General features: G+C 39.2%; 2 protein-coding genes across 3 annotated transcripts in view; one reads left to right on the plus strand and one right to left on the minus strand.

Annotated features, from left to right (window-relative positions):
- Nucleotides 1–362, plus strand: part of LOC120533774 (inositol-trisphosphate 3-kinase B-like) — a 40,445-nt gene extending 40,083 nt beyond the window's left edge. The window contains exon 8 of the mRNA XM_039760724.1: nt 38–362. Coding sequence (XP_039616658.1) covers nt 38–343 — 306 coding nt within the window. The 3' untranslated portion in view covers nt 344–362. The remainder of the gene's footprint in view (nt 1–37) is intronic.
- Nucleotides 363–3,211: 2,849 nt separating this feature from the next.
- The window catches only part of atg2a (autophagy related 2A), a 109,591-nt gene continuing 88,683 nt past the window's right edge, over nt 3,212–24,119 (minus strand). Inside the window, exons 36-42 of one of the 2 annotated variants that reach the window (XM_039760723.1) lie at nt 22,333–22,510; nt 22,081–22,150; nt 12,822–12,904; nt 12,571–12,692; nt 7,443–7,597; nt 6,506–6,658; nt 3,212–4,545 (exon numbers count right to left, since the gene is read on the minus strand). In XM_039760723.1, the coding sequence (XP_039616657.1) occupies nt 4,309–4,545; nt 6,506–6,658; nt 7,443–7,597; nt 12,571–12,692; nt 12,822–12,904; nt 22,081–22,150; nt 22,333–22,510 (998 nt within the window). In that variant the 3' untranslated portion in view covers nt 3,212–4,308. Of the gene's footprint in view, nt 4,546–6,505; nt 6,659–7,442; nt 7,598–12,570; nt 12,693–12,821; nt 12,905–22,077; nt 22,151–22,332; nt 22,511–24,119 lie in introns of both variants that reach the window. The other variant, XM_039760722.1, reaches the window with a different exon arrangement.

Genomic DNA, 24,119 nt, shown 5'->3' on the forward strand with positions numbered 1-24,119 from the left:
CTATGCTCTCAGTCACCAATGGCTCTCTACTTTACAGGTAATTGGCAGCTCCCTTCTTTTTGTCCATGACCAGAAAGGAAAGGCAAATGTGTGGATGATCGATTTTGGCAAGACTGTTCCCATTCCCAGTGGTGGGACATTATGCCACGATTTACCTTGGGTAGAGGGAAATCGAGAGGACGGCTACTTGATTGGCCTGGGCAATCTAATCCAGACTGTCCGAGACACACTACGTCAGATCCAAGATGTTGCAGAATTGGAGGAAACTGACATGGAGACAGTTTCCAGCACCAAACAGGAAATGCCAACCTTTGAAAGGAGGGCAGCTGCCAATGAGTGCTAAGGGTGTGTAGAATGAGGGACAGGAAACAAAGGACACCGGAAGCAAAGTTTAGCTGTAGCAGTCAAATTCTGCACTCACAGACTACATTCATTCTAAGTAAAGACAATGAGAACAGAGGGGCAAGAAACTAATGTGGGTTGTCAAACAAAAGTTTCAGTTCCCTTCTGGGAATGGGGTTTTACTTTATTAGCATAATCGGGTGGAGAATTATGGTGGTAAAAACAAATATACAGGTTGGGGACCAATTAATACAAGTTATATACATTTGGTATTGATGAGCTGGACTTAAGATTTTAGAAGCAGCATAAGTAAACATGGAGTAAATTTTAAAAGCTGAGCTGGCCACAGCTGGGGAGGATTTGATTCATTCAGCTTGGGGGAAAGGGAGTTTTAGTACTAAAGTATTATTATAGGGAACATGGGTGCAATATATATATATATATATATATATATATATATATATATATATATATATATATATATATATATATATATATATATATATAATCTCAGTTTGGGTTTTATTTATTTATTGAAAAATGACAGTGGCATTGCAAAATGTAGAAAGAAATATGTTCTCATCTAATATGACTGTGGTACATGGTGTTTTAGAGTATTTTCTCACCCTGATCTTATGTTTTAAATTTCATTTAATTACAAATCAGTTCCTAAACTGACACAGTGCACATGTTATATGAAAATTGGTCTGCTCGCTCTTCTACAGGCCAAAAGAAGCAAAAGCATTCCACACAAAAATTACAGAGCTGCCCAGCCCACCAGGTCCACATAAAAGCTGCCTCTTTATCGGCCTATGCTCTTCGATTTTTCACCATTAGACTTAATTGAACATCAGCCTATGGTTTATATTATGCCCCCCATGGGGGCCATATGTGTGGCTCAAGAAATCAGACTCCCCTACATATTGTCTGAAATGCAGGCAGCTATTTAATACCCTGTAACTATGTCCAAGTCCCCTTATGGTCTCCTAAGGTGCTGTTTATTACTACATTTGTGTCAAGAAGCTGGGGTTGTTCAGGTGTGTTAATGTGACCATGAATGACCACCACTTTATTTAATACCTGGATGGAAACTTCTTGTTTCCAAGAAAATGCCAAGATGTGGAGTTTTATCTGAAGAAGAAGAAACATTTTTCATTTACTCATAATCAGCCAGTAAGTGTATTCTAGCAACAGCAATGCCAATTATATCATTTCTGTACCTATCAGTATGATAGTCCACTAAAAGACAAGCATGGATTGGGTTTTAAATATTAGAGTGCAGTGATTGCTGCAAGTATTACTAGTATATTTACATGGGTGCAAATATTTATCCTGTTATTGATTAAAATACAGAACTGAAAACTGCAAGGCATTGTTATTGATGTGTGCTTTTGTTCTTAAGTGCAATTACGGTCTCCATGGTGTCCGTTCTTAACAAAGGTGCTTCCTGACTGGTGGAAACTTTTATTCATCTCGTATATTAAGCGACAGATTTACTTCAGACAATGAGGCATTGTAACACATTCCTAGCATATCTTGTCTAGAGGTAAGTTATTTACTTAAATTATATCACATGGGTATTACATTACATCCAATAATTTATTGAGCAGGTAAACTTTTATCTTAGGAATATATCTTAGTTTTATTTGGTCAGTTTTGTCCATCTTTAAGAACAAAACCAATGATTGGAAGGCCTACAGCCTAGCTTAACACTGGTATAGGAAACGGCCCCTTATTTAAGTCTGGATTCACTGCTGCACTCTGGAATATTCCATCTGTCAGCAGATATAGACAATAGTATATCGGAAACTTTTTTTGGTCTTAGGCCTACAACAATATAAGGGGTTAACTGCAGTCTCCAGGTTTCTCCCTTGTGATTGCACAAACAGTCATGGTTTTGTTGACCTGCCACGAGCTTTGCATTCCCCAGTTCACTTCAGTCTTTGTAAGGAATCCCCAGCCGCCCGGGGCTATTTGGTGACGGAGTGGTCTGTCCTGTATTTTTACATGCTGTTCTAAAATAAACACAGCCTGCCTGCACTTTCATGAAAGGCGGCAAATTAAGCATAAACATTTTATTTTTTTTGTAGATTTCTTTGATCTTTAAGTTTTGCATGTTAATATACAATAAATTCAATACAGTATATAGTAACAATTATACAGTAAAAATTTACCCATACATTATATGGTACACAGGATTTTCTCCATTTAAAACAAAACAAAAGTCTGCAAACTGTGATTACCAGGAGCTAATGCAAATAAATGAAAAAAATGTACCAGAGAAATGAGGACATTAGAATCAGTGGGTAATTCACATTGAAAAATGGGAACAGTCATGGATCTAAACAAAGGGTGAGAATTGTAGATGGCAGGAGTATGTTTAGTTTAGACCTGTCCGTACTTGAGTTGCAATAATGGGCGGTCTCCTCCCCCTGACACCGAAGGCTTTAGCCAAAAGCTAACCCCATCACTTGGGAGGATTCTGCCCCCTAATGGCAACACAATAACACAGCATTTCCTCCAATCCCACATAATCTGGCATGGTAGACTACAAAGACCCTGCAGACAAAGGCACTGGACAATATAACAGGCAGATTCAAGGACTATTGTCACTAACACATGAAGAAATTCTAATGTAAAGAAAATTCTGTTTATCAGCCTCATGAATATTGCATGACCTGTGCTGCTTTTCAAAAGGCCTTTTTTTTCTCAAAAACAAAAAAAAATTCAAACTAAAGACTTCAGTATTAAAAAACAGAATTTACAATAGTGCACCAAAAAGGCCTGGCTTGGTTTGTATTGCATTGTTTAGTTTGTGCTGTGAAATTATGGCTGAAAGAAACATTTTTAAGGGTAAAGGCTAACCATACAGACATACCAAGGAAGAACATTTGGCAGTAAAACAAGAAATGTCAAGAGTTATGGTCATGAAGCACAAAGTGAGAAGAATGGTGTCTCACAGGTTTACTTGCCAAGAAAGTGAAGGACATAAAGGAAACACTAAAACCAACGTTGTATTCACATGGCAAGTTGTCATCGCCATTACTGACAGACCATTTTCATAAGTAAACTTTTCAAATTTCATTTAGGTTATTGGATATTTAAAATCTGATTATTTTTAATGGCAGTCTGTCAAACATCTGTGCAACTTACCGAGACTGGAGCCTTCACCCTTTTTATTTCTGTAAGTGAATAAAAGCACCTAAAAATGCCATCCAAATAACATAACATGGGTTGTAAAACTAAGAAATGTACACAGTAAATCATCTGGGAGGTGTAAAAGAAAGTGAACCTGAACAGCAATAAGTTTGGGTTGATTCTTCACCCAAGAAACAAGTGGTGCTTCAAAAGCGAGCTGCACACATGGCTGACAAAAGCAGCTCATAGCTACTGAATGCATAAAATGCAATCTGTAAATGTATTATGGGAGTTTACAGTGTGCTGTCATAAAGAGGTAAGCACCATGTAAAGAGCCGGGAGCCTGTTGTCCTCTTCAGATTAATAACCAGAGGACAGTCACCTTCGTTTGTTAAAGCCTGTAACATTTTCAAAATTTCCAGTAATTTCTGTCTGAGTGGAGAACCCATCAGGAAATACAGTATGCTTATGCATCTTTTAAATAAGTGATTTAAAAAGCTGCAGTTGCTCATTGGGGAAAAGACACATCAAAAACAAAACATACTGCTTGTTTAACACTCTAATGATGAGAGTCTCAAAGTGACATGGTACACAGCATCTGCCAGCCATACTCTAGAATAGGTGATCATGATAACTTGGAAGCAGACACACAAGTATCAGTTCCAAAAAAAAAAAATATATATATATAGTTTAAAAAACTTGACTAACAGTGCGGGCTTTTTCATCTGCCTGTTTGCTGACCACAATTACTGGACTGCTCACTTTTGGGGTTAGCATGGCACAAGGAGTGTCCTTTAGAGGTGAAACAAACTTCACTGTTTGAAGGGCTCAATCCTGGCTCTCCTCTGTACGCCACTTTAAGAAGTCCTCTTTCCGTGCATCAGGTTTGATCTGGTTCCGCATTCCACCCAGCAGGTTGGAGGTTGCCTCTGTGGCCACGATGAGTGGACGGACCACAGTTGGTGGGATCTGTCGCAGGACACCACCTACAGCTCCCGGGAGCCCTTTCTGCTCATGTCCACGTGTAGCAACATCACAGATGGTCTGTGCAGTATCAATCACTCCCTGCAAGCCCATAATCAAGACAAAGATGAAGGAAAAAAATCATTAGAAATTAATGCCCTCTAGATAAGAAAAGCAAAATGATCACTTATGGTATGACTGCTGCCAGTGGTCTGCGCGGAGTCTGCATGCTCCACAAGTGTTCTCATATTCACGTATTCTATTCTCCTTGCCACATCACAAAAACAAGTACTTGGAGATGGCTGATAACTCTAATTCAATCATGTATGAGTGTGTGTTGGGTACTCTGCTGTGGATTTGCCACCTTTCAACAGTTGGTCCATGGGTTACACCCAGTGCCGCTAAGATCAGCTCCACTCAACTCTATGCACCAATGCATTATTTCAGTAGATAAATGGATTGATCATCTTAGAGCTGTGCCACTGTCCCAAAAAAAAAGGCTAGATAAAATGTAGCACAATACCAGCCTGCTCACTATTAGTTTGGTATTTATGTTTTGTTTTTTTTTCCATGTCTGCATGGATTTTCCTGTGGGTTTCCTACTCGAATCTCAAAAATATTAACCTGACACTTTAAAATGGCTGCATTTAAATGAGTGTGCTGCATCCAAGATTGGTTTCCTCTTTCTGGTCACTACTCCTAGAACAGGCAGCAACTCTCTACAACAGGGAGCCCAGAAAAGCAATCTAAAAAATTAAAGGAATGATGTAATTAATCTTTACCCTCTGTCTAATAATTTTATTTTATTGTTACATGTAACATTACTTAAACGTATTGGTCCCCAAAGTGTGAAGCATTTAATGGCAGCTCTGATAACAAGTGGTATACTAGTACAGCAAAAAGGACTCTCATCTTAAATTTCACAAAAGTTCCTGCTAAATTAGGCTAGTCTCCTACTATCGACAGTGAAAAACAAAGTGGATGAGCAAGACTGTTTTTTGGTACACATGGAACTAGTTTAGGAGATTCTCTTTTTCAATTGCTGTATATGCCGATTCTCAGAAATCAGCCACTTTTAGATAAAGAGGCACATATGGAAGTGACAGTACAACCTCTGGAGCTGCCAATGTGCTGTCACTTGCACCTGCATCTGATGACTAAATGTTTTCAAAAAGCTGTCTGGAAACAAAAGAATTCAAATTAATGTCTAACAGCTTTTGGTGACCTAAAATTCAAATAGTGTATTTCGGTGCAGCAGCAGTTTTGTGGCCATCATCCTGGATGGGATGGAGGAATGGGAGTTGAGTCCTCAGGTGAAGCCTTCAATTTACTATTCTGCATCTCTAGATAATAAACTTTGACCAAAAGACGGAGATCAAAAATACAACTAGCCAAAATGTGGCCCTTGTGCAGAGCTGCTGGGTTTGCTCTCAGTGACAAGATAAGGAACTCTGGAATGGGGGTGGGGTTGGCTTAGCTAGACCAAGAGGAGCCACTTATGGTGGTTTAGGCCTATAGTTAGGGTGCTCCGTAACGGCCTAGGAGTCTTAGCAGGTATGGCCCACTGGGTGAAGTCATTGGAGGACTTGGGAATTTTCCCCAGGAGGGTTGAAGAACGTTTACAAGAATATGGTGGTCTAGTCCACCCAGCTTAGCATGCTGCAAAACTGCAGCTCTCCTGAGAATAAATGGAATGATAATGATGAGTGATAAAACTCGACAATATACATTTGTTCCTAACCAGTATGAATGAGAATAATATAGAAATCACATTATATAATGTCCAAAGCAGCAAAGATGACACAGTGAGTGGAAATCCAGTGTAAATATTTCATAAAATGAAACAGACTCAAAGCTCACCTCATCTCATTTTTTTAACCAATTTTCTTGTAAGCGTCATGGTGTGGAAAATGGACAGACTCAAAGCTACTACGTTTAAAAGTGTGCATCCATGCAAAACATGTCAAAGTATTAGTTTGCTTTATTAACATATCAGCTCTAACAAGTCCACTGTACCCAACATCAATAAATGGCTGACTACTTTAACTCCACAGCCCCATACCTCTCGCACAGTGTCATACGCCTTGACAACGCCCTCTCGAAGGTCTGCAGGTTGCTGAGCTCGTCTTTGACGTTTCACATACCGCTTATCCATTATGGCGCGGGAAATTGGAGGAGTTGGTGAAAGGATATCGTAAACTGTTTCTGCTGTAGCCTGATGAAAAAAGTTGAAAAGACAAAGAACACTGTTAACTACTGCACTACACACTTCACACTACACCATAAAACAAAGCTGCAGTAGAATGGCATGTTAAGATTTCTACTTTAAGGACTCTCTTCTAGTTGTTTCTCTCCATGTATTCTTGTTGGGTAGGGTTGGTTTTGTAGGAAAGTTGGACAAAGCAATTGTAAACCATCTGAAAAGTCACTACCTTCCTCCTCAGCTCAGCATTGATGTCCGATATGTCATACTCGAGTATAGCCATGTAGTGCATCTGCCTTGACTTTCTGGTCTAGGAATTTGCAGCTCATAGCACAACATTTATAGACATGCAGTGAGGCACCATTAATGGTCTCCTCAGGGATAAACTGTCAACAAATGAAACTATCAGAGATGCAGAAACAAGACAGCAGAAGTCAGTTTTAGAGTACAAGCTTAACACTTGGACTGAAAGAGGAAAAACAGTTAAAAAGTGTTAAAACCACTCACATTGGGGTTTGCTAGCTACTACAGGGTGCAGTACTACAAGTTTAATCTCCAAGTTTTTCACCACAGGATTGACTTGGTAACAATTTGTGATTCTATGAATTAATGTCTGGACCCCCATTAATTAATGCATCAGAATTGACCACACACCATAATGCCCTCTTTAAGGCCATACAAAGTCAATATTGTAGTGTATAGCACAGCCATTGCACTCGCGCATTGATTCCTGATGTACAAATCTATTTGTTAATTTTCTGCGCACAAAAACCATTCCTTCCCTGGCAATATGTACCTGTATGGCCTGTACAAGGCGGTTACTGAGTTCCAATGCAGCTGAAGCAGTAGACGTCCCAAAAGAGGCTGCTCCTCTCTGAAGACCACGGATAATGCGTCCATCCTTCCTATACTGTTCGATGGGTAACCAAAATAAATCTCTAAGTCCATGGACTGGAAAGAAAAATAAAATGATTAAAGGATAAACACGGCCAGAACCCTGTGAATTTTTTCATTACTTGCAGATCCAATCCATTAATATCACATTTCTCATGCATTGCTATGTCCATATTTTAATATGGAAACCAAAGACAAATGCAGCATTTCCAAATGGGGTATTACTGATTTTAAGAGCAGCTTCTCTAGACTGGTATTATACAAACTATAATATATAATCCAACATTTAATTGTCCTATTCGGTCGATTCTTTATATTACTCTCTTCATACTTAAGATTTTTTTTTTTTTTTTGCTCAAGCTTTATTTATACATGTGTTTTAATTATTTCTTTGTCTGACAGATTTTTTTTTTCCATTAAAGTTTTAGTGTTTCATATTACCACTTTAGAATCACTGCAGGCACATAGTGGGTTGCGAAGAGACTTCCCAAGAGGCCCCATTATTCACGTCTTGAAGACTCACTTATAAATTCCAGTGTAGCAGCAGTGTTTGAGGTTAGGGAGTTGACCTGTGCACAAATTCAGTTCTGTGATTTACTCTCTGGTTTATGATTCATAGCTTTGTTATCTGAGCTCGACTCTGTTTTAGAATTTGGTTCTGGTTGAATAGTATTACTATAGTGAGCAACTTTTTACAATGTGTCCGGCTATGGTAACCTCAGATTTTCAAAGATGATGACAGTCTCTTGAGAAACCTGTTTTGTCTTTGTCAAAAGAGACACACACCTCCTGGTCTGTCACTAATTATAGCTTACCAGATGCTTTTTCTTCTTTTTTCTCAACAGACCTTTGAAAGGGGTCAAATGGAGATAAAAAGACAGGCAGGGTTCAGCCGAGCTGTTTTGAGTTTTCATGACTGGTATAACAAGAAGTTTTTTTTAAATTTGATGTCACCAGCCCTTATCAAGTGACTGATGTTTTTCTATCACATAATGTGCCCATGGCTGCAAAATGCAAAACCCAGATTTTCCAATGGCTGTAATCTTATGGTGCAGGAAATAGAAGGTTTTTCTGCACCTGCTCAGTGTAGTGCAGGGGTCTCCAACTCCAGTCCTGGAGGGTTACCGTGGCTGCAGGTTTTCATTCTAATCCTTTTCTTAATTAGTGACTAGTTTTTGCTGCTAATTCACTTCTTTTGCCTTAATTGTAACTGACTTGCTATTTAAGATTCAGACTACTTAATTGTTCCTTTTTACATTAATTAGCCACCAAACAATAATGAGATACAAAATAAGCCAACACATGACCAGATAACCAGTGTCCACCATACAATATCTAAGATTAAATAAAGGTGAAGATCTCAGTAATACCATGTGTGTCCAAATAAAATCAATACAACATCAATTATGAAATCATCACATTGAAAACTGCATTGATTTATATCAATGAGTCATTAAATTGTGAAAAGAATGCATAAATAAATAAGTAATCTAATTATTATGAAATTCAATTTCTTCAGTTTATTTTGGTTCAATAACATAACATTTTTTCTGGTTTAATTTTAAAATGGCCTTTTATTTCCGCTTTCATTTTTTTATTTATCAGTGTCACTTTTTTGAACAGGCCTGATAACACTAGAGGTATTTATTTCAAAATGCCTTTTTCATGATGTTGTCATCACTTGTCAATCAAGACAAGGACAAACAGAGTAAACCTGTTCCTACTGGTTAATCATTTGTAGCTGATTACTTTCTTCTAATTGTACAGAGTTGGTTACCACAGACCTCTGCCTCTACTATCATTCCAACTGGAAAAGAGGAGTCATTCTATGGAGCTTCACCTAGGTGGTGTGCTGCATGATTTTTTAAAAAATGTCAAACTCCGTACATTCATTTGTATGGTTGTTTGATGGCCAAAAAAATACACACGTACTGTGTTTATGTGTGTGTGTATAAATATACATTTGTGGCTAGCAATTCACAAAGGGAGAAGATGAATCACATGTCTTAAAAGTAGTTTTTTATTCCTAAGCTTTCAACCCCAACTAGTTGTCATCACCAGAGGAAAATGATTAGACACACAGGAATCAAAGACAATATATAGCAAATGAGGAGGAACAGGGGGGTGGAATAATAAGGTGGGATTCATTGGGTGTTGGTCATAAAGTCTTATTTAATATGTGGATGTTCTTTGTTTTAAGCCTGCTTGTGCTGGGTTTGAAGTGTCTTTTGAAGTGTTTTCGTTTGATAGACACAACTGAAACAATTGTTTCACATTTTTTGAAAATTATGCTGCAGCAACTGTTTTCAAAATTGGGTGATCCTTGATAGAATGACCCAGACATGGAAGCAAGAGTTGGGATAGTTAGTTTGGCAGATGGATTACCACATGATGCTATTTAAGTTTCAGTACATGATTGTTTTTATAAACATGCCCATTGCTAAATCTTACAATGCAATATACAGTAATCCCTCGCTATATCGCGCTTTGACTTTCGCGGCTTCACTCTATCGCGGATTTTATATGTAAGCATAACTAAATCTATAACGCAGATTTTTTGCTGCTTCGAGGGTTCTGCGGACAATGTGTCTTTTTACTTCCTGTACATGCTTCCTCAGTTGGTTTGCCCAGTTGATTTCATACAAGGGACGCTATTGGCGGATGACTGAGAAGCTAACCAATCAGAGCACGCAGTTAAGTTCCTGCGTGCTGAATGCAGTGTTAACCAGGAAGTCTCGTCTCGCTCATTCAGCATCAACGTGTTTCACTGTGTAAAGAGTTGTGCTCTTTTGTGTTTATCTTTGTGCATAGTCAAGCCCTTCATTATGGCTCCAAAACGATCTTCTCCTGCTACTGCTTCAGGGGCCGTGCCCAAGCGCCAACGGAAAATGTTGAAGGAAGGGAAAAGCTACACCGCTGTACGACGCCATTACAGCATCAATGAGGCTACGATTCTTTTTATTTAAAAAGTAGGAAAGGAATATAAGATCTACGGCCGCAGTGTCCTTTTAACCAGGGTGCAAAACGAGTTGTAAGTGGATGTAATAAGGCAGTAGTCTGGATGGAATCTGCTTTAGGGAAGACTGCGAGAAGAAGAACAACGGCAGTGCTACACAATCGCCTGAAGTGGCTCCTTTGAGGGCTGTAACGCTCTCCTTTGTTATGTAGTAAAATTAAACTCATTGTTATCAGACAAGTCATCGTGTCATTGTTGGTGAGTAACCATAATTAATTTTCTACTTACAGTACTTAGTACATGTACGTACGTTTAGTGTCACTGTACACACATTTACTGTATACTATTTTTCTTGCATTGTACGTATTTATTGCTGGTGGCCTGTCTATCGTAATGGCTGTAACGTGATATCGGAGACACTCAATATCTTTAAAATAATATTTAGGTTTTACTGTATATAAACAGTGTGTTTATATACATAATTTCAATGAATCTTACCTAATATCTAAGAGAATACAAAGGGATTATGCTGTATAACTCTGCGGGGAATATTTATAAACAGTGTGGGAGAGTTTATAAGGGCTTAAAATATATAAAAATAACCATACAAACGTTTGGTTTCTACTTCGCGGATTTTCACCTATCGTGGTTTAGTCTGGAACGCAACCCCCGCGATTGAGGAGGGATTACTGTATTAAATTACTTCTGCAAAACTAGTGCAACTCTTACTACCTCAAGGTTTTGCCATTTCGAATACAAGTAGTGTAAATGAGCAGGTAAAGGTAATCGACAGGTAAAAGGCTCAACCTGGTGTCTTGACTGACAAGTGATAAAACTATCCATCTTCAAAAAAAAAAATGGAAAACTTCCACCATAAAATAAAAATGGCATTTAAATAACAATACCTGCAATAATTAAATGAGAGGAAACTAAAAATAAAATGATGAAATTGTATTTCATAATAATTGGGTGGCTTTTTTTTTGTTACTTACACATTTTTGCACATTTAAATGACTCATTCATATATACAGCAATGAACTTTTTCATTAAATTATTTATTGCATTATTGCCATACTAGGTTTGGTTAATCTGAGAATAGATACATAGCACTTTATTTAGTGTAAAAAAAATGCAACATTAAAAAAGAGGGAAATAAACTTGTCCGTAACACTGTATTTACAGTATACAGCATCTAAGCATTTAAAATAGAAGTGATGTTCTATTTAAACTATAGGTGCAAATATCGCACTTCAATTACTGCATGAAATTTAGCTTTTCCAATAGTATGTTTATTATACCTGCAAAGGTCAAAGTAATTATTAAAAGAAAACTAACAGCTTCAGAGCTAAACAAAGCACATCAAATTTCAGTATTAAGGGTAATACCAGTTGCTGCTTTGACATTAAATTAAGTTCTTTAACCATGGCATGTGCCCAGCTGGTAGCAGATTAACAGTAAATTTCTCACAGATGTTAGAGTACACTTCCTCAAAAACAAAACTATGAATATATGAAACCAGTTACATAGTGGAGTGGTTGAAGGTGACCCTTCCACTTTTTTGGAAATACTGTACTACATAATTACAACTAACTGGCCTTGATAGTCTAAATGACATCATTGTATCATTAGGTGTATGGATTATTGCATACATTAAAGTACTACAGAGATAATTATTGTAAATTAGACAGCATCAGACTGAATAAAAGGAATAGGCCCTTAGTCGTCAGTTCTGCTTAACAACACAGAACTTTGCTTCATTAATTATTCAGATGTAATGTTCCGTGTCATACCCTCTTGTTTAATCTCAATCTTTGTGTTTTCTAGGCTTGCAGCTCACTATGTCTCCTGATTTAAAAATCCTCAAATGGCGGGGCTTGGTTACCTGAACTTCATTAAACCTGTGTCTTAAGAAAAATTTCACGAAATATACAACTAACGACGTACTGTGAAACTATCAAGCCAAAGGAGCAAAATAATATTATTCCTCTTAGAAAATGGGTAGCTACTGTCATTAACATTTCATTGTTCAGTGACCTCATACTCTGTCCATTTTAATAATTTATCAATGACTTACAAAGCTGAACAACTGAGTGCATAGGACCCACTCCTCCTAGAATTCCTGGCAGTTGGTTTTTCCGGATGTCTGTCACCCACTCATTCACAGCATAGTTGATAACTTTGTCAACACCTAGAAGACTAAAATAAGCAATATGACACTGGGTGATTGTTCACATGATAACTAGTGGATACAGTAATAAAGTGAGATAATTTTACAAATATGCTGAAAACTATTAGAGCAGCTTTGAACCTAAGAAGCTCACTCACCCATGTCGACAGCACAGCCTCTTCAGTTTCAGCTCGGAGCAGTTCAACTGAGCAAGTCCTATCAGAATGCCAGCAAAGGTTCCCTAAAACAGTACAGAAATCCCATTATAACTATTTTTGTCAAAGAACTCCAAACTAAAGCAAATAAAACTATAGACTGTGGTGACCGACAGAAACTTTGCTCATTTACAGTGTATCCGGAAAGTATTGACAGTGCATCACTTTTTCCACATTTTGTTATGTTACACAGCCTTATTCCAAAATGGATTAAATTCATTTTTTTCCTCAGAACTCTACACACAACACCCCATAATGACAACGTGATAAAAGTTTACTTGAGGTTTTTGCAAATTTATTAAAAATAAAAAAACGGAGAAATCACATGTACATAAGTATTCACAGCCTTTTCTCAATACTTTGTCAATGCACATTTGGCAGCAATTACAGCCTCAAGTCTTTTTGAATATGATGCCACAAGCTTGGCACACCTATCCTTGGCCAGTTTCGCCCATTCCTCTTTGCAGCACCTCTCAAGCTCCATCAGGTTGGATGGGAAGCGTCGGTACACAGCCATTTTAAGATCTCTCCAGAGATGTTCAATCGGATTCAAGTCTGGGCCACTCAAGGACATTCACAGAGTTGTCCTGAAGCCACTCCTTTGATATCTTGGCTGTGTGCTTAGGGTCGTTGTCCTGCTGAAAGATGAACCGTCGCCCCAGTCTGAGGTCAAGAGCGCCCTGGAGCAGGTTTTCATCCAGAATGTCTCTGTACATTGCTGCAGTCATCTTGCCCTTTATCCTGACTAGTTTCCCAGTTCCTGCCGCTGAAAAACATCCCCACAACATGATGCTGCCACCATCATCGTTCACTGTAGGGATGGTATTGGCCTGGTGATGAGCGGTGCCTGGTTTCCTCCAAACGTGACGCCTGGCATTTACACCAAAGAGTTCAATCTTTGTCTCATCAGACCAGAGAATTTTGTTTCTCATGGTCTGAGAGTCCTTCAGGTGCCTTTTGGCAAACTCCAGGCGGGCTGCCATGTGCTTTTTACTAAGGAGTGTCTTCCATCTGGCCACTCTACCATATAGGCCTGATTGGTGGATTGCTGCAGAGATGGTTGTCCTTCTGGAAAGTTCTCCTCTCTCCACAGAGGACCTCAGGAGCTCTGACAGAGTGACCATCGGGTTCTTGGTCACCTCCCTGACTATGGCCCTTCTCCCCCGATCGCTCTGTTTAGATCGCCGGCCAGCTCTAGTAAGAGTCCTGGTGGTTTTGAACTTCTTCCACTTATGGATGATGGAGGCCACTGTGCTCATTGGGGCCTTCAAAGCAGCTGAAATTTTTCTGTAACCTTCCTCAGATTTGTGCCTCGAGACAATCCTGTCTTGGAGGTCTACAGACAATTCCTTTGACTTCATGCTTGGTTTGTGCTCTGACATGAACTGTCAACTGTGGGACCTTATATAGACAGGTGTGTGCCTTTCCAAATCATGTCCAATCAACTGAATTTACCACAGTTGGACTCCAATGAAGCTGCAGAAACATCTCAAGGATGATCAGGGGAAACAGGATGCACCTGAGCTCAATTTTGAGCTTCATGGCAAAGGCTGTGAATACTTATGTACATGTGATTTCTCAATTTTTTTATTTTTAATAAATCTGCTAAACTCTCAAGTAAACTTTTTTCACGTTGTCATTATGGGGTGTTGTGTGTAGAATTCTGAGGAAAAAAATGAATTTAATCCATTTTGGAATAAGGCTGTAACATAAATTGTGAAAAAAGTGATGTGCTGTGAATACTTTCCAGATGCACTGTACAAGCTGGCATTCTGTATCTGTTTTGCAGAATGATTCATCATTTTATAATCATCACTCATCACTTGTCCAATACAGTCACCACAGTGAAGCATGGCGGTGGCAGCATCACGCTGATTTGGCGGTGTTTTTTAGCTGCAGGGACAGGACGACGGGTTGCAATCGAGGGAAAGATGAATGCGGCCAAGTACAGGGATATCCTGGACAAAAACCTTCTCCAGAGTGCTAAGGACCTCAGACTGGGCCGAAGGTTTACCTTCCAACAAGACAATGACCCTAAGCACACAGCTAAAATAACGAAGGAGTGGCTTCACAACAATTCTGTGACTGTTCTTGAATGGCCCAGCCAGAGCCCTGACTTAAACCCAATTGAGCATCTCTGGAGAGACCTAAAAATGGCTGTCCACCAACGTTTACCATCCAACCTGACAGAACTGGAGAGGATCTGCTAGGAGGAATGGCAGAGGATCCCCAAATTCAGGTGTGAAAAACTTGTTGCATCTTTCCTAAGAAGACTCATGGCTGTATTAGCTCAAAAGGGTGCTTCTACTAAATACGGAGCAAAGGGTCTGAATACAGTTCAGTTTTTTTTCAGGACCAATTTCAGTTTTAATAAATCAAAAACAATTTCAAAAATTCTTTTTTTTGTCTGTCAATATGGGGTGTTGTGTGTACATTAATGAGGAAAAAAATAATTTAAATGATTTTAGCAAATGGCTGCAATATAACAAAGAGTGAAAAATTGAAGGGGGTCTGAATACTTTCTGTACCCACTGTATGTATATACATATACATACATATATATATATATATGTGGATACCCCTCTAAACTATTTAGTTTGGGTGTTTGAACTGTACCCATAAAATCAGGCACATAGCCATTCAATCTCCATTGACAGACATTGGCAGGAGAATGGGGTGCACTGAAGAGCTCAGTGATTTTAAACATGATACTATCATAAGATGCCACCTTCGCCACAAGTCAGTACACGACTGCTAGATCTGCTCCAGTCAACTAACTGTAAGTGCTATTACTATGAATGAGAAGCATCTAGGAGCGACAAAAGATCATCCACAAAGTGGTGGACCACACAAACTTACATATTGAAACCACAGAGTGCTGAAGCAAATAGCATATAAACCTTACCTATCCTATGTGGCACCACTCACAAGAGAATTGCAAAATGTCTACAGAAGTAACATCCGTGCAAGAGCTGTGTGTCAGGAGCTTCATGAAATGGGTTTCTATAGCTGAGCGGAGCCGCTGCACACAAGCCAAAGATCTCTATATGCAATGCAAGGGTTGGGTGGTGTGGTGTGAAATACACCGCGTTTCGACTCTGAAGCAGTGGAGAAATGTTCTGTGGAGTGATGAATCTGGGTACAGTAGGGTTTGGTGGATGAGGAATAAAGACTGGGATATATTGCTGAGATCACATAGTGAGAACATTGAAGAGGCTGTTGAATGCACAACTGATTACATCAACTTCTGTATGGACATTGTAGTTCCAGTAAGAACAGTACGCTGCTATGCTAACAACAAGCCATGGATTACAAGTGACATCAAGGGCCTTTTGAACCAGAAGAAAAGGGCTTTTAAAGGTGGTGATAAGCATGAGCTGAAGTGCGTGCAGAAGGAACTCCAAGTCCAGCTCAGGGCGAAAAAGCAGTACAGGAGAAAGCTGGAGCAGAAGTTGCAGAAAAACAGTATGAAGGAAGTGTGGGATGGGATGAAGATTATCACTGGCTGCAGCTCGAGCGGGTGCCAATCGAGACAGGCGTGGAGAGAGCAAACCAAATGAACAACTTCTTTAATAGGTTTGATCACAGTAACCCACTCTCACCTCGGAGTACTGCATCCTCCAACCATCCTTCTGCTGATACCAGCATAGGTGAGACATCCCCACCCACAATTACAGCAGCCCAGGTGAGCAGAGAGCTGAAAAGACTTTGTGCCAGCAAAGCAGCGGGTCCAGATGGTGTATCGCCACGATTGCTGAAGGCCTGTGCGTTGGAACTGGGGAGTCCTCTACAGCGCATCTTCAACCTGAGCCTGGAACAGGGAGAGTCCCGAGGCTTTGGAAAACATCTTGTATCACTCCTGTCCCAAAGGTATCACGTCCTAGTGAGCTGAATGACTTCCGGCCTGTTGCTCTGACGTCACATCTGATGAAGACCATGGAGCGGCTGCTGCTTCACCACCTGAGGCCACAGGTCCGTCACGCCCTAGACCCTCTGCAGTTCGCATACCAGGAGAAGGTGGGAGCGGAGGATGCCATCATCTATATGCTTCATCGATCCCTCTCCCACCTGGACAGAGGCAGTGGTGCTGTAAGAATTATGTTTTGGACTTCTCTAGCGCCTTCAACACCATCCAACCTCTGCTCCTTAGGGATAAGCTGACTGAGATGGGAGTAGATTCACACCTTGTGGCATGGATTGTGGACTATCTTACAGACAGACCTCAATATGTGTGTCTTGGGAACTGCAGGTCTGACATTGTGTGCAGCAATACAGGGCGCCAGGGGACTGTACTTTCTCCGGTCCTGTTCAGTCTATATACATCAGACTTCCAATATGACTCGGAGTCCTGCCACGTGCAAAAGTTCGCTGATGACACTGCTATTGTGGGCTGCATCAGGAGTGGGCAGGAGGAGGAGTACAGAAAGTTAATCAAAGACTTTGTTAAATGGTGCGACTCAAACCACTTACACCTTAACACCAGCAAGACCAAGGAGCTGGTGGTGGATTTTAGGAGGCCCAGGCCCCTCATGGACCCTGTGATCATCAGAGGTGACTGTGTGCAGAGGGTGCATACCTATAAATATCTGGGAGTGCAGCTGGATGACAAATTGGACTGGACTGCCAATACTGATGCTCTATGTAAGAAAGCTCAGAGCAGAATATACTTTCTGAGAAGGTTGGCATCCTTCAACATCTGCAGTAAGATGCTGCAGATGTTCTACCAGACGGTTGTGGCGAGTGCCCTCTTCTACGCGGTGGTGTGCTGGGGTGGCAGCATAAAGATGAAAGACGCCTCACGCCTGGACAAACTTGTTAAGAAGGCAGGCTCCATTGTAGGATTAAAGTTGGACAGTTTAACATCTGTGGCAGAGCGACGGGCACTAAGCAAACTCCTGTCAATCATGAAGAATCCACTGCATCCACTTAACAGTGTCATCTCCAGACAGAGGAGTAGCTTCAGTGACAGACTTTTGTCACTGTCCTGTTCCACTGACAGACTAAAGAGATCGTTCCTCCCCCACACTATGCGACTCTTCAATTCCACCCGGGGGAGTAAATGCGAACATTAATTTTATTTTAATTCTTTTCAGTTTTATTACTATTTAATTTAATATTGTTTCTTTGTATCAGTATACTGCTGCTGGATTATGTGAATTTCCCCTTGGGATTAATAAAGTATCTATCTATCTATCTATCTATCTATCTATCTATCTATCTATCTAAAGGTATGGGGCTGTTTTACAGGGTTTGGGCTAAGGCCCTTGGGTCCAGTGAACAGTATTGTTAAAGTTACAGAATACAAAGACATTTTAGACAATTGTGTGTTTTGGCAATAGCTTGAGAAAGGCCATTTTCTGCTCAAGCATAACTGTGCCCCAGTGCACAAAACTAGATCCATAAAGACATGGTGTAATGAATTTGGTGTGGAGAAGTTCAAGTGGCATGCACAGAGCCCTGCCCTCAAATTTATTGAACACCTTTGACATTAACTGGAATAGAGATTGCAATACAGGTCTTCTTGTCCAATATCAGTACCTGATATCACACATGCTGTTTAGGCTGAATGGGCACAAATTCCCCACAGTTGCGTCTAAAATCTTCAGGGAAGCCTATCCAGAAGAGTGGAGACTGTTATGGCTGCAAAATGGAGGCCAACTCTATTATAATGCTCATAGTTTTGGAATGGGCTGTCCAACAAGCTCATATAGGTGTGATGGTCAAGTGTCCACGTACTTTGGGTCATATAGTGTGTTTTTAATATTTGTCTGTTAATTTTTAATATAATCCACATTACATACACCTACATCCTGACTGTATATCCAAAATATTTCAACTGGATCCTCTCAATCTGAGGAAACAAAGTTTCTACTCAAAGGTCCTCCTGTATTGCAAAGCTCCGTGCAGAAACCTAATTTCAATCCCTTGTACTCACAATATCATTCTCTCAGACACTACCTTGAGTTGGTGGCCATCGGTGAGGACTGGGATATAAATTGACCAGTAGATCCACAGGTTTTTCATGGACTTAGCTCCCCTTTTTAAGACTGCTAAGGCTGAACTGATTTGCAGATAGATTTCATGACCACTTCTACCCCCACTCGTGAGCAATACCCTGAAGTATCTGAACTCCTCCAGTTTGACCAGCTGATCACCCCTTACCTGCAGTGAAACAGCCACTAGTTTCTGGGAGAAAAACAATGTCATATATTTGATGGTAATAAATCTCATCCCAACCACATCATACCCAGATACAAAATAAACCAGAGTGTACTCAAAAAATGAGTATGAGGTCAAGAGGGCAACATCATCTGACAACAGCAGAAATGCAAACTTTAGGCTCTCAGACTGGAAACTCTCCAAACCTCAGCTGAACTTTGATATTTTGTTCATGAAATTCATAAACAAGAGAGGAGACAAGATACTGAATAACACTGACAAAGTTTAAAAATCAACCCTGAACAGTCTTGATTTAATACCAAGTACTATAAGCAAACATGATTGTTGTTCTACAAATACAGAAAACAGAGAGCATGCAGCTACAGCCATTAAACGTAAATAATCTGGTAGCACCCTTCACAAAATTCCAGTTTACAGGTTCATAAGATCTTTTCAAGCCCATATGGGTAGGACTAGCAAACTTCGATGACCTAAGTATTTGTGCAAAGACAAAAAGAGTTAGGCCACTGTTCAGTGGCCAGGATGTAATCCACATTACTCCCCCTGAATCTCAGGTTCAACCATTAGACAGGGTCTCTGTTCCAGTACTCCAATATACTTTAGGCTTTTCCAGGGAAAATGAACAAGCATGATGCCATGATAAATGGAACAGTCTCTCTTCTTCCCCTTCTAAAATGTGGACTATTGTCCCAGTCAGTCTATGCCTGCCTTCTACACAACACTGAAGAGGTATACTAACCAAATCAACTCCACCTTACATTTAACATCTCTAGTAAAATCTCTTCCACTACTGTGGCCTTGACACAATAGAGCCGTCTAATTTCTGTACGCTAGTTTGAGTTCCTTAAAGTACCTTTTATACTTTTCAACAGTATCGCCAGTTGAGGTCAATGTTTCCTCACCCTTGCCAAGAACAGCCTAGGTGATGTCCCGTCTACACTTCCCAAAATTAATGAGTGGTTTGCCTGAGCCTCTCTGAAGTTGACTGAAAGTCATTTTCCAAAGCCCCCAAACTCCACTCCCATACATGAGTTTTCATTTTGGTATTTAACTGACACTTTTTTCAGCTTCCCAATACTTCTCAGTCACCTCTGTAGAACATCATGCTAACACTGAATAGAAGGCCTCTTTCTTAAACATGCCATCTTCCCCTTGTCCAGGTGCTCAGAAAAGTGTTCTAAGGTTGCCATCACAATAAGTACCAATAATTTTCTGGTCACAGCTCCTTCCAAGGGGGGTAGCTGAACTCATTTTTAACATAGGCATTGACTAGTCATTCCCAGCCTACACGTCTTACTGTACATGTTTTGTTATTACAGGTCTGTCCAAGAAACAAGAAATCCATCTGTACCAGCTCACCACCAGATGGTGGACCCATATGGCATCTTCACTCCTATTTTGGGGTCAGTCAGATCAGACTTTAATGGTCACCTATTTTGGCAAACACCATCCCTGGGACTGGATATAGTAGTGGTTTCATGGTATCCCTGTTCTTGGCAGGGTCATCTTCCATTTAATTACAGGATTCATAAGGGACTATTCTTTATCTGGCACCTCTTCTTAGTCTAGTTTACTGTGGGTAACCCTAACAGAAGCATATATCCCCAGACAACACAGCCCTCAGGAACATTATGGCACACAAGCCCCAAAGCCCCCACCCCCTCACTCCCAATGCCAAGATCACACTACACCTTCAGAAGCAGCATTCATTTCAGTGTTGACATCAAAAGAGACAATACAGTATTACACTTAAATAGTAAAGGTTTTAATGTAACATTAGTATTTCACATGGTTGACTACCTCTTTGCTCAGGTAGGTTACTTGGTTTATGAACAATATATGGCTAAAAGGGTGTTGTGCCAAATACAAATATGTCATTAAGGCTTTATTTTACAAATCTACTGTAACAGTTACTAGAAGTGTATATTTTTAGGCCTTACATAATAACCATAACTCTGTTTCACTGAGTGCAACTAATATAATGTGCCTTTACAGAATAGGGGAGTACTCTTATATGACAAAAACCAAAAGCTTAAAATAAGCCTTCAAATTTCAGAGAGTGAGGTCAATTTAAATTTTGCCAAAAGTTACTGTTTGTTTGACAAATTTGCATCCACTTCCAAATCTTTTTTTGGGCATGATATTCCACCCCCATTACACAATTCCCAATTCCTTTGTTACAAAAACAAAATGGGGAAAAATTGTTTAGTTCAGACTGGTTCAAAGAAGGTAAATTAAGGACTAACTTTTGTTTGTGACCAATAAAAAAAATCGTCAAAGGAACAGGAGGGGGTACCCAAGAAATCTGCTTAAAGTTCATTTAGAGTGTTGGGATTACTTTAAGAGAGGCCCACCAAATCAACAAGCTGGTTAAAAAGGCAGGCTCACTTACGAATGCTTTCTTGACCCGCTGAAGGGAGTTATGGAGGAGAGAATGAAGACAAAACTGACAGCATATTAAAGAAGAGTGTGTCAAGAAATGCTACTGGGGCTCCTTTATACCAATGGCAATACAACATTATAATGCTGCACTGGAGCTCCAGTCAAGTCAGAAATTGTTTTAGTTCCTTTATTCTTTTTCTTTTAGTTATTCTGGTATGCATTTGAGATAGGGGGTTGTTGTTTGATTGGCAGTTGTTGTTTATCATTATATTTATTTATTAATTGAGTTTATGTAGAAAAGCCAAATTCCTCCTTGGGGACAAATAAAGTACATTCTTCCTGTAATATTAACTATTACTAGCTCATCTCTATCTATCTATTTTATAACCACATGAAGAAAGACTTGATAATAAATCAGTTTAACATAAATTAATATTTTTATCCTGTTTTACTTAAAATAGTGTTTACTAAGACAGGCAGCTATGAAAGAAAGGAATAATACATGACAAGAGGAAATGAAATGCCTTAAAGTCTATATTAAAATAACTTCATTTATCAAAAGTTTCAGTTTTTACCCATCATGAAGAGCACCTTTAAAAAACAAAAGTTGCATAATAATAAAAAAAATATTTCTCACCACCTGATCAATGCTGACATGTTTGCCCTGATAGTCCAACCAGATTGGCACTTCAGATGTGAAGCGGAACTCCCTGAGAAAAAAATAATAAAAGAATAATAAAAAGAATAAATAAAAAAGATCTTGATCTAATAATATATATTTTACAATGAGCCAACCTTTACCTGATTCTTTTTTCTCATAACTGTGTTGTAATTCAAAAAAAATAAAACCAGATCTATTTAATAAAGCCAGTAAATCTCCACTTGTCCATACCGGAAATAGATGGGCTGTTCAGCTGAGGAGGAACTCGCAGAAGTAGAGCTGTTTTCACTGGCAGTTGTTTCCATTGACGCTGTCATGTCCAGCGGTGACCCCACTCCTAAACTGGAACCTGCTTCGCTCTCTCTACTCATAAACTCTGTCCCCGGTTTAAGGTTACCATCCAATTTTACTGAAAAGATTGACAAAACAAAATGAATAATGTGCTGATATTTTAATGAGACAGTATCACAAAATCTATCAATAGCTGCCAGAGGGTACTGTGTGTAAGAACACCATAATATACTTTGAATCACAGTATACTGTAGTGCAAAAGAACGTCCCCGCGAGAGCAGCACACAACTTGGCAGAATGCAATGGAGCTCTGAAGCCTCAATTTTGGCAGCATGAATTAAAGCCTGGACCCTTCCCATTAATTTTTCACAGATCTGAGAGTGTCATCAAGTTCTGTAACTACATACTTCATTCACGCTTTTCGCTCCTGCATTCTCCAATCGAGAGTCACACACTTTTCCCTCTGCGACAACAGTTCCTGACTCCTGTGCTGGCAAGACCCTTCACAATGAACAGATGTGCTTCAAATGGCCAAATGTGTATTAATTGTAGGCTGCCACTGTACTGTGATGCAGCTGACACAGCCGTGAACTTTAAAACAGCCATACCCATTCATTCGTTAATCTTTCATTCAACCAAGTCTTGTTTGATCTCAGCACAGTCAAACATATGCTTTCATAGAAAAAATTAAAAAAAAAGCAATTAATGAAATTATTAAATAATAAACTAAGCGAATCACTGATAGATAGATAGATGGATAGATGGATAGATGGATAGATGGATAGATAGATAGATAGATAGATAGATAGATAGATAGATAGATAGATAGATAGATAGATGGATGGATGATAGCTGAATTAATAGAGAATCGGATAGGATAGTGGTGGAGTCCTTTGACAACTCTTCAATAACATTTGGGTTGTCACATTTATACTGATAAATACCAACATCTATATGGAAATCACAGTCTCAATAGTTTACACAGAAATGGAAGAATAACATTATTTCAAATACAAGGGCTGGCCCCTCATTTTACAAAGGAGGTATGATCTTCTAAAGCACCAAATAAACATTACTTACTTACACAATTTTTGCTTTTTTTTTTTATTTTATTTTATAATGAGAAGCTCATTTTACATTAAGTGCTTTAATAGTGCCAAGAGGCAAATCCAGGTGCTCAGTGCTCACTCCTCTATTTGCACTTATATGTTATTGTACATAAAGATAAATGCTGGTATGGTGGCCTTTCTTTTAAATTTGCACAAGAATTGTTTTAGTAAAGTGTTCCTTTTGTTGAATGGTATGCAACCCAAAGCTGAAAACTAAATATACAGAGATAATCCAAAAGAATGTACTGAGTAAGATATATAAACAACTATAGTCTGCTTCTAAATGCAATATTTGTATTCTGAATGCTTAAATAGGTACATACGCTGCACTAGTTTCAGTTTACTGTTTGTTACATTAAAATACACTTGTGTTTAAAAGATGGTCACAATTATCAAGCTTTGAATATAATGTGAAACAAATTCTGGCTTAATCCTCAGCTGCTTATCTGGTTATACAAAAAAAAGTAAATTTCATATGGAAAAATCTAAAATACTGTCAATACATTACAAACTAGCCCAGGTATATTTGCGTAATGGGTGGCTGTAAGAAAGCTAACATTTATTGTTTTTTAAATATTGACCCTTTTGTCATTGCTGACTGAAATGCTAGTGTAACAT

The sequence above is a fragment of the Polypterus senegalus genome, chromosome 8 (genome assembly GCF_016835505.1).
Source record: "Polypterus senegalus isolate Bchr_013 chromosome 8, ASM1683550v1, whole genome shotgun sequence".
NCBI lineage: Eukaryota > Metazoa > Chordata > Cladistia > Polypteriformes > Polypteridae > Polypterus > Polypterus senegalus.